We start from the raw sequence: 11,258 nt of genomic DNA on the forward strand, positions 1-11,258 counted from the left end.
TAGCACTCTGTGCCAGGATACATCACCATGTCTGAAGATTTAAACTGTGGTGGTGAGAAAAGATGTAGATTGATTTCATTATACCCACATTTCTCAAACTGTGGTTCCCAACCCCCCAGGGGATCGTGAGCAACTTAGAGGGGGGTCGCAGTATCACAAAGTTTGAGAACCCCTGCATTATACCATTTTACCATCTTCAACTGTAGCACCACCAGTTGAGTTAGACTGAGCTGCAGAAACAAAGGCTATGTCTATACTACTAAATAATTTTGAAATAGGTTATTTTGAAATAACAACTCATGGAATAACTATTTTGAAATAAGTTTATTTCTCTCACAAGCAGGAGTTATTATTTCAAAATAACGGGCTGGATAGTGTGGATGCTTGCCTTTGTTATTTCAAAATAAAGGGAGATATACCCTAAGGTAGGGAAACGAGCCCTAAACTTGACCAAGAAAGACATTTTTAGGCACCAAGTCAGAAAAGTATTTTTGTCCTCAAGTCCATCTCTATTCAAGATGGCACTTAAAATATAAAATTAAGCACATCTTAAATAAAGATGCTATCCTGAATTGTGACCTTAATGTGAAATACAGGTTGTAATAATACAAAGTTAAAAACTAATGAAGTAATACTTCCTCCTTACCATATATGACTTAATGTCAAGCACAGGCACCTCTTGACCAAAAATAAATATATCATAATCATTAGGTTGTATATTTGGAATTTGCCATAAATTTAAAGAGAACAATATTCTCCTTTTACCTATCAAGTTGACTCTTCCTGGTGCACGGGCATAAAACTTGGGAGCCGATCCAAATTTAGAAATAAACATCTTCTTCAGCTTCAGCAATCTGAAAGGCAGGTTGGAATCCATTAGAAGGAGTACAATGGAAAACCTAGATTAACATATTGATACTGAATTCAGCCTTTGATGTAAACTGGCACCACCTCCATAGAATCATAGAATCATAGGACTGGAAGGGACCTCGAGAGGTCATCGAGTCCAGCCCCCCGCCCTCAAGGCAGGACCAAGCTCTGTCTACACCATCCCTGACAGATGTCTATCTAACCTGTTCTAAAATATCTCCAGAGAGGGAGATTCCACCACCTCCCTTGGCAATTTATTCCAATATTTGACCACCCTGACAGTTAGGAATTTTTTCCTAATGTCCAATCTAAACCTCCCTTGCTGCACTTTAAACCCATTACTCCTTGTCCTGTCCTCAGAAACCAAAAGGAATACATTTTCTCCTTCCTCCTTGTGACACCCTTTTAGATATTTGAAAACCGCTATCATGACCCCCCTTAATCTTCTTTTTTCCAAACTAAACAAGCCCAGTTCATGAAGCCTGGCTTCATAGGTCATGTTCTCTAGACCTTTAATCATTCTTGTCATTCTTCTCTGTACCCTTTCCAATTTCTCCACATCTTTCTTGAACTGTGGCGCCCAGAACTGGACACAGTACTCCAGCTGAGGCCTAACTAGTGCAGAGTAGAGTGGCAGAATGACTTCACGAGTTTTGCTTACAACACACCTGTTGATACAACCTAGAATCATATTTGCTTTTTTTGCAACAGCATCACACTGTTGACTTGTGGTCCACTATGACCCCTAGGTCCCTTTCCGCCATGCTCCTTCCTAGACAGTTGCTTCCCATCTTGTATGTATGGAACTGATTGTTCCTTCCTAAGTGGAGCACTTTGCATTTCTCTTTATTAAACTTCATCCTGTTTACCTCTGACCATTTCTCTAACTTGCTAAGGTCATTTTGAATTATGTCCCTATCCTCCAAAGAAGTTGCAACCCCACCCAGTTTGGTATCATCTGCAAACTTAATGGCTGCGTCTACACTGGCCCCTTTTCCGAAAGGGGCATGCTAATTTTAAACTTCGTAATAGGGAAATCCGCGGGGGATTTAAATATCCCCCGCGGGATTTAAATAAAGATGTCCGCCGCTTTTTTCCGGCTTGTAGATAAGAGCGTCTAGACTGGCCCAGAAAAGAGCATCTAGACTGGCCCGATCCTCCAGAATAAAGCCCTATTCTGGAGGATCTCTTATTCCTACTTTGAAGTTAACGGTGCTAAATCCTGCTGGAAAGGGATAACAAGAGGAGTTCCGCTAGGGTCTGTTTTGGGACCCGTACTGTTCAATATCTTCATCAATGATGTAGAGATTGGGATAGAGAGTACGCTTATTGGCTACGTCTACACTGGCCCCTTTTCCGAAAGGGCCATGCTAATTTTAAACTTCGTAATAGGGAAATCCGCGGGGGATTTAAATATCCCCCGCGGGATTTAAATAAAGACGTCCGCCGCTTTTTTCCGGCTTGTAGAAAAGCCGGAAAAGAGCGTCTAGACTGGCCCGATCCTCCGGAATAAAGCCCTATTCCGGAGGATCTCTTATTCCTTCAAAGTAGGCTTCAAAGTAGGAATAAGAGATCCTCCAGAATAGGGCTTTATTCCGGAGGATCGGGCCAGTCTAGACGCTCTTTTCCGGCTTTTCTACAAGCCGGAAAAAAGCGGCGGACGTCTTTATTTAAATCCCGCGGGGGATATTTAAATCCCCCGCGGATTTCCCTATTACGAAGTTTAAAATTAGCATGGCCCTTTCGGAAAAGGGGCCAGTGTAGACGTAGCCAATAAGCGTACTCTCTATCCCAATCTCTACATCATTGATGAAGATATTGAACAGTACGGGTCCCAAAACAGACCCTAGCGGAACTCCACTTGTTATCCCTTTCCAGCAGGATTTAGCACCATTAACAACAACTCTCTGACTACGGTTATCCAGCCAATTATGCACCTACCTTATCATGGCCCTATCTAAGTTATATTTGCCTAGTTTATCAATAAGAATATCATGCGAGACCGTATCAAATGCCTTACTAAAGTCTAGGTATATGACATCCACCGCTTCTCCCTTATCCAGAAGGCTCGTTATCCTATCAAAGAAAGCTATCAGATTAGTTTGGCATGACTTGTGCTTCACAAACCCATGCTGGCTATTCCCTATCACTTTATTACCTTCCAAGTGTTTGCATATGATTTCCTTAATTACCTGCTCCATTATCTTCCCTGGGGTAGACGTTAAACTGACCGGTCTGTAGTTTCCTGGGTTGTTCTTATTCCCCTTTTTATAGATGGGCACAATATTTGCCCTTTTCCAGTCTTCTGGAATCTCCCCTGTCTTCCATGATTTTTCAAAGATCATAGCTAAAAGCCAATGAAGTCAATGAAGTTGGGTTCACTTACAGCAACAGCTAATCATCATGTAGCATTGATTTGTAATAACAGAAGGAAAGGAATACTTGAATGTACTAAGTAGGAAGAACATTCTTGCTTTAAAATGCAAGTAACTGAAAACAAAATCGGAAGTGTAAACATTTGTAGCACTAGCAAGCCAGATGGCCAGATCTTCTCAAGGTTTAGGCTTCAGACAAGAACTGACAAATCTGAGGCTGGAAACCAGCCTGTTCCATTTGGGTGTTAGTATGATTAAGATAAGTACTGAAATTATAATAACCTGTTTAGTGTTAAGACTATGAAATGCTTGTAAGTTTCTGCATGTAAGATGATCTCATTTATAATATCTTTATCAAATGCTATATTTAAGGTTTGCTTTATAACTGTAAAAACTGTTTGACTATGTCAGAAGGGATCATCGTCTGCTCATCCCGGTGGCAATCAATACCAAATGGGTCATTGTGGAATACTACCATACAAAGATTGTTTATTGCTCCTTCACACCGATTAAGAAGCTACATGAAAAAGGGCTTGAATTCTGGAAGAAGGAAATAAAAATAGCGACACAAAATTTTTAAATCTTTTTGGCTTGTTTGGACTCTCACAGAGCCAGAGCTACAAAACAGAAGCAAAAACAAGTCCAATGGCACCTTAAAGACTTGGTGCCACTGGACTCCCTGTTCTTGCTGAAATACAGGCAGTCCCCAAATTACGCGGATCCGACTTATGTTGAATCTGCAGTTACGAACGGGGTTTGCTGCCCATCTCCCTGGTCTGCTGGAGACCAGCAGACCAGGGAGACGGGAAGCAAAGCCTCTGAGGACGCCGGCAGCGGGACAGCCGCGGCGCGTCTGGGCTGTCCGCTGCCCGCGTGCTCCGCGGCTTTGCGCCACGTCTCCCCAGACCAGGGAGACAGGGAGCAAAGCCGCGGAGCACGCGGGCAGCAGACAGCCCAGATGCGCCGCGGCTGTCCCGCTGCCAGCGTGTTCCGCGGCTTTGCTCCCCGTCTCCCTGGTCTGCTGGAGACCAACAGACCAGGGAGACGGGGAGCAAAGTGGAGCAAAGCCACGGAGCACGCGGGCAGCGGACAGCCCAGACGTGCCGCGGCTGTCCCGCTGCTGGCGTGCTCCGCGGCTTTGCTCTGCTTTGCTCCCAGTCTCCCTGGTCTGCTGGGGGGGGGGCGGGGCGCAGCTAGTACGCCTTCCCCCCCCCCCCCCCCAGCAGTCCAGGCTTTTCTCTGGACGCCTGTGGTAGAGCAGCTGGGGCGCTGCCGGTTGGTCCCGCAGCGCCGCTCTGGGCGCTACTGGACCAACCCGGCAGCACCCCAGCTGCTCTGCCCCAGGCGTCCTGATTCAGCCGCTGCTGGTCAGTTTCAGCAGGGGCTGAATCAGGACGTCTGGGGCAGAGCAGCTGGGGTGCTGGTGGATTGGTCCAGTAGCGCCGAGGAGCGGCGCTACTGGAGCAACCCAGCAGCACCCCAGCTGCTCTGCCCCAGGCGTCCCCAAGTCAGCCGCTGCTGAAACTGACCAGCGCTGACTACAGAAAGCCCGAGGCAGAGTTGCTCTGCCCCAGGCTTCCTGGAATCAGCCGCTGATCAGTTTCAGCAGCAGCTGACTTGGGGACGCCTGGGGTTCTTAAGTTGAATCTGTATGTAAATCGGAACTGGCGTCCAGATTCAGCCTGTTGAAACTGATCAGAGGCTGATTCCAGGAAGCCCGGGGCAGAGCAACTCTGCCTCGGGCTTCCTGTAGTCAGCCGCTGGTCAGTTTCAGCAGCGGCTGAATCTGGACGCCAGTTCCGACTTACATACAGATTCAACTTAAGAACAAACCTACAGTCCCTATCTTGTACGTAACCCGGGGACTGCCTGTAGATTAACCCAGCTACCTCTCTGAAAACAGAATAAGAGAAATCCCCAGGATCAACTTGGAATAGTCCTAATAGACATTCTGATATGACATATTAGCTAGAATAACAACAGGCTTATTGGTTAATCTTGTTGACTACACACATCCCCTCCCCCCTTTTGCTGCCTCGGTATCAGAGGCAGCAAAGAGGGGAAGCAGGAACCGGTGCTGGAGGGAGCCAGCTTAAAAGCTGATTCCCCTCAGCACCGGCTCTATGGTGCCGCTTCCCTCCTCCCCACTACTGCCTCTAAAGAGGCGGCAGGGGGGTCAGGGGAAGCTGCTGCAAAACAGCCTCTGTCCAGGCAGGCCTGAGCTTCCCATGGACAGAGACTGCTACACATCCCACAGAGCTGCTTGCCATGGCCAGCCCAGGCCACCGCGGACAGAGGCTGCTTCACGGCAGCCTCCCCCGCTCCCTCGCCACCCCCTTTGGCAGCAGCCTGTCTGTGGGGAGCTCGGACCTTTGCTGACAGCGGCTGCTGCTACCCCATGCTGCTGCCTTTGTATCAGAGGCAGCAGCGTGGGGTGGCAGGCACCAGGTCTGTGTGGGGCACTGGTTTTTAAACTGGCTCCCCTCGTGGACCAGCTCCCACCTCTCACCCCGTGCTGCTTCCTCTGATCATAGAAGCAAGCGCTGCCACTTGAGTTAATTTCCCACTCATACAGAGGCAGCAGGGTGGGATGGCAGGGGGCTCCCATGAGTGGGGCTGGAGCGCATAGCTACTGGCCCCAACCCAGGGACTATCAAATAATCATATAATCAATAAGAATTCATGCAGTTACACAACTATTCAATTGCCCGATATTTAACATCCTTAATATTAATACAACTCTCGCCTCTTTAAGCCACAGAATGTAACTAGTTTGCGTATAAACAACAAAGAGTCCGGTGGCACTTTAAAGACTAACAAATTTATTAGGATATTAGGGCATAAGCCTTCATGAGCTACAACTCATTTCCTCAGATGATGAAGAGAAAAAAGCTTGTGTATATATGCTTGCCTACTTTAGCCTTGTAATAAAAGCCTTGTTTCTTTTTTTCTAGTTAATAAATCTTTAGTTAATTTATTACTAGATTGGCTACAAGCTTTCTCTTTGGTGAGGCACAAGATGACCTGGGGTAAGTGACTGGTCTCTCAGGACTAGAAGCAATCTGAATCTTTTGTGCTCTTTGGTATATATAACCACCACCTATCACTAAGGGCACGTCTACACCACAACATTAAGTTAACTTAAGTTAGGTCTACCTATAGCCACCGCAATAATTACATTGGCCATAGTTGCCAAGGGTGGTGAAAATTAGGGGCACTTAGCACGCTGCTGCAAGAAGACCCCCTCACCTCAGGGCCTCCTGGCCCTTGGTAGCCCTGCCAATCAACTCTTTCACCTCCCTTCCAGAACTTCCTGCTGTCACAATCAGCTGTTTGAGGACAGAAGTCTCAGAGCGGTAGCCATGTTATTCTGTAACTTAAAAAATGAGTAGCCCTGTGGCACCTTAGGGTATGTCTAGACTGCATCCTTCTGTTGGCAGAGGGATGCAGATTAGGCAGGTTGACATTGCAAATGAGGCAGGGCTTTAAATATCCCATGCCTAATTTGCATAAAAATGGCCGTCGCATTTTGCTGACTCAGCACTTTGTTGGCAAAAAGCAGCAGTCTAGAGGGGGGATCTGTCAAGAAAGCCTTTTTTGACAGATCCCTTATGCCTCCTGCAACACGCCTGCAGTTTGGGTTTATGTGGGGCTCAACACACAGCTCACAGGTGGAATCCTTTGAACATGGCCTCCATTGGGAACACACTCCACAACAGTGATTCAATTTAATGGTCTTCTGTTGATGTGTTTTAGTAGTTAAATTACTTGACTGTCATTGCCCATTAAAAGTGCTGTCATATGAGTGGAAATCGGGTAAATATTGCATTTTATTAATATCAGCAGAACTGACTTAAATGGGGCCCGTGTGTTGTGTAGTCTTGCCTTAATCTTTGTATTCATGCGTCAGTGTGAAAGCATCCATTTGCATATATATTTACATGTATATGCTACCACACTTAAGTTGCGGCCCTTGGCATGTGCTGTGAGTATCTTTGTGGCCCCCGGGGCTTCCAAAGTTGAGTAGCTCAGCTCTAAGGTGCTAAAGGACTGCTCATTTTCTTAAATTTACAGTCTAAGGGTATGCCTACACTACCACCCTAGTTCGAACTAGGGTGGTTAATGTAGGCAACCGAAGTTGCAAATGAAGCCCGGGATTTGAATTGCCCGGGCTACATTTGCATCTTGCCGGGCGCCGCCATTTTTAAATCCCCGCTAGTTCGGACTCCGTGCCCGCGGCTACACGCACCACGGAGTAACGGTAGTTCGGAATAGGAAGCCTAATCTGAACTACCTACTCCGTGCCGTGTGTAGCCGCGGGCACGGAGTCCGAACTAGCAGGGATTTAAAAATGGCGGCGCCCGGCAAGATGCAAATGAAGCCCGGGAAATTCAAATCCCGGGCTTCATTTGCAACTTCGGTTGCCTACATTAACCACCCTAGTTCGAACTAGGGTGATAGTGTAGACATACCCTAACAGAGTTACCCCTTTGAGATATCTAGTCATAAAGCTGTACAGGACACCATCTGTTGTTTGAATTATTTATTAGACTTTTCCACACTTTAATCTACTTTATCTGTTTATAAATTAAAACACATGAATTACCATGCTAAATTAGACAGTGGTTAATCTAATGAAATATTCTGTCTTGAAAATGCCCAGTGCCAGATACTTTGGAGGAATATGCAAGGAACCACTGGTATACAGTAAGTCCAGAGGGAAAGATTCTTCTCTCTCTTTCTCAATTGGTGGTTTGCTCATGCCCTGAAGCATGAGAGTTTATATACCTCCTTTAAAAGAAAATATATCCTACTAGAAGATTTACCCAGTGTTGCTCGGGTCCTTAACACAATGTTTTTTGGAAAATAAAATTAAAAAGTTAATGCTTCATTTGAATTATTGCTCTGGTGTGGAGCATGGGATGAAGAGTTCAAAATGTAGGGTGCCCCAGGGAGAGAGGATTACACCACCCAACTCTCACAGGAACAGCTTGGGGGCAGGTAAGAAGTACCTCTCCTGTGGCTACTGCAGCTCCAGCAGGCTCAGCTAGGAAAGGGGCGCATGTCCAGCTAGGGCAGGTCCAGGTTCATCTACCCCCTAGCTAGAGTGAGGAATACAGCCGCCACTTTTTTTTGAAACGGAGTTTTTTAGAAAAAAAATGGCAGTCTAGACGCGGCTCTGTCGAAAATAAAGCCTTTTTCGACAGATCCTGTAAACCTCATTTTTTGAGGAATACAGGATCTGTCTAAAAAGGCTTTATTTTCGACAGATCCACGTCTAGACTGTCATTTTTTTCGAAAAACTTGTTTCGAAAAAAGCGGCAGCCACGTTTATGCTAATGAAGCATGGGATATTTAAATCCCTACTTCATTAGCAATTTCAATGTGCTTGATTTACATCCTTCTGTCAACAGAAGGATGCAGTCTAGACGTAGCCCCTAAGTTCTTGTGCAGACAGTATTAGTTCAACAGAAGAATTTTTCTGCCTCTCAGGTATTTAGGTGGATTACCTATGCCAATGGAAGAATCCTTCCCACTGGCACATTAGTGTCTACATTGAAGCACTAAAGCTACTGTAGCATTTTAAGAATAGAAATACCTTACGCAAGAATAATTAACTGTTTGCATCTATTTGTAAACTTTGGCCAAAACATGGGTGCTTACATTTATGTATATGAATCAGATCTGATTTTTCAGACTCACTAATCAACACAATTCCCATTTGCTTCAGCTGTGCACAGGCAAATTCGAAAATGGCATTTACATGTGAATTAAAATTAAGCCAAATGTCTTGTAATCTGATTAAGGAGGAACAATTTGGAACAGCTCTTCTCTTAATGCTAACATAAATAAAGAGGTTTACTGGACTGGATGCATTCTGCAGCACAATGAGATTTAGCTTTCCCAATAACACTTCCCACCAGAGCAGGCCTTAGACGGAGGAGCATGGAGTTGTTCCCTCTCCTTGGAAGAATGTGTGGGGTAAATTTGCACTGCCTTTTGGGTTGGCTTCACAATGTTCAGAATTCATAGGATGTCAGGGTTGGGGCTTGGAGGGCAGAAAGAGGTAAAGATCAAGGACAGACAGGGTTGTCCCCTCTCCCTCCACTGACTGTCCCACTGCCATAGTGGAAGAGGGGACTGGGGAAACCTGCACTGATTGTGAGTTTCCTTCCCCCTCCTGTACTCTCATATCTAGCAGGGCCAGGGGGAAGAAGCTGGACTGAGCCAGAGTCTCCCCCTAAGGGATGATGGATTGCACATATTCTCCTTTTCCATCCAGCTATCAGCGAGTTGGGAAAGAAGAATTTCCTCAGAACCAGGGTGGGCAGGGCTATGGCGGTAGCTCGCCAAGTGGTTGCTTGTGCCTCCAGGGAGAGCTGCTGGAACAGTTTTTACAGCGGGGGTGCAGAGAGCCACTGTGCCAAACCGCGAGCTCTCTGTATAAGATGGAAACCGCTTCGGACCGCTCTCGCCGCAGTCCCCGCGCCTCGGCCTACAGGCGGGCCACCCTTAGTTCTGGGGACAAATGCTTCAGGGTGCAGCGCGGTGGAGCGGGCGCCCACCAGCCGCACGTGCCGTCCCTGCGGGCTAGGAGAGCCCGGACCCGGCATGTGGGGCTGCTAAGGCGCCGTCTGCACCGGCCAAGCCACTGCCCTGCCAAGCCGCCTCGCAGACCCGGAGAGACTGAAAACGGGCCCGGCTCCCAGCCAGACCCACCCACCTGGGCTGCTCCGCCAGCTGGACTGAGAGGGTGGCGGGGGCGTCCGAGGCCATCCTCGGCCTCGCGGGGCGGCAGCGGCGGGGGTCGTAGGCTGCTGCTGCTATCACGGGACAAGGGAACGTCTCCCTTCCTTCCGGGTTGCGAGGGAGCGGACGGGAGCCCTGCCTCCTGCCCGCCCAGGTCCGTGTGCTCTGGGCAGGGCTTGTGCCCAGCCACCTGGCAGGGTTCGGGATGGGTGGCCCCCTCCCCAGCCTCCTGGCTCGGTGGTTGACGTTGATATGGCATGAGGAGCGGAGGCGTTTTTATGTCTGTACAAATGATGCGTAAGCGAGAGCCAAACCAAATCAACTCCCAGGAAGGGGGGGCTCTCTCTCGCTCAGCCAGCCAGGACTGACAACTGTGCTCTGTGCCTTAAAAATATACAGTGTCATAGAAGAAAAAGGGCAGAATGACTCTGTGTCCACTGAACAAGGGCCACCAACAAGGTCAGTCCCTGATCTCTCCCCGGCAACAAGCCCATTCAGTGTAAACACAACATAAATATTCACAGCCGGGGAGCAAAATGCCTTATCCTGAAAAAGCGGGTTTTTTCCCCTGAGGGTTTTTGTTGTTTGTGAGTGTCTCTCTAGTGTGCTGGATTTCCACCCCACATACACACTTTCCTATGGCTCCCTATTATCAATCAGAATAGTGACTGATTTGTTTTGCTACATCTCCCACCAGGCTGACCTATCTGTATCTGGCCCTCTCCTCTGGGAAGCTCCACCTGAGGTACCAGATCTATTTAAGTGCATCCAATTCAAATAGTATTTCATTCCATAACATAAATTGTGACTTGCCACCTGTTTTATCCAAAGATACAACACTGGTTATAAAACTACTTTGTAACTTAAGGCATATGATTACTCCCATGTGACCAAATAGGTGCCTTGGATCTTCCATAAGGCCATGAACTTTTTCTTTGGCTTGCTATGATCCTGATATCAGGTGGCACAAAGCCAGCTAGTAAGAAGAGGCAGTCCTGTGGTGTTGGCTTTAGACATCCTGTTATTCCTCAACACCTGTCACTTAGGGTATGTCTACACTACCCTCCTAGTTCGAACTAGGAGGGTAATGTAGGCATACCGCACTTGCAAATGAAGCCCGGGATTTGAATTTCCCGGGCTTCATTTGCATAAGCGGGGCGCCGCCATTTTTAAATCCCTGCTCGTTCGAACCCTGTCAATTTTTTTTCAGGGTCACTGTTGCACTGATAATAGTTTTTCCAATATTGCATAAGAAGAACAACA

General features: G+C 47.2%; 1 protein-coding gene across 1 annotated transcript in view; it reads right to left on the reverse strand.

Moving 5' to 3' along the window:
* GALK2 (galactokinase 2) overlaps positions 1-10,130 on the reverse strand; it is a 75,548-nt gene extending 65,418 nt beyond the window's left edge. The window contains exons 1-2 of the mRNA XM_075897172.1: positions 9,970-10,130; positions 766-854 (exon numbers count right to left, since the gene is read on the reverse strand). Of these exons, the coding sequence (XP_075753287.1) occupies positions 766-854; positions 9,970-10,022 (142 nt within the window). The 5' untranslated portion in view covers positions 10,023-10,130. The remainder of the gene's footprint in view (positions 1-765; positions 855-9,969) is intronic.
* Positions 10,131-11,258: the final 1,128 nt, after the last annotated feature.

This window comes from Pelodiscus sinensis, chromosome 14 (genome assembly GCF_049634645.1).
Source record: "Pelodiscus sinensis isolate JC-2024 chromosome 14, ASM4963464v1, whole genome shotgun sequence".
In the NCBI taxonomy this organism is placed as follows: Eukaryota; Metazoa; Chordata; order Testudines; family Trionychidae; genus Pelodiscus; species Pelodiscus sinensis.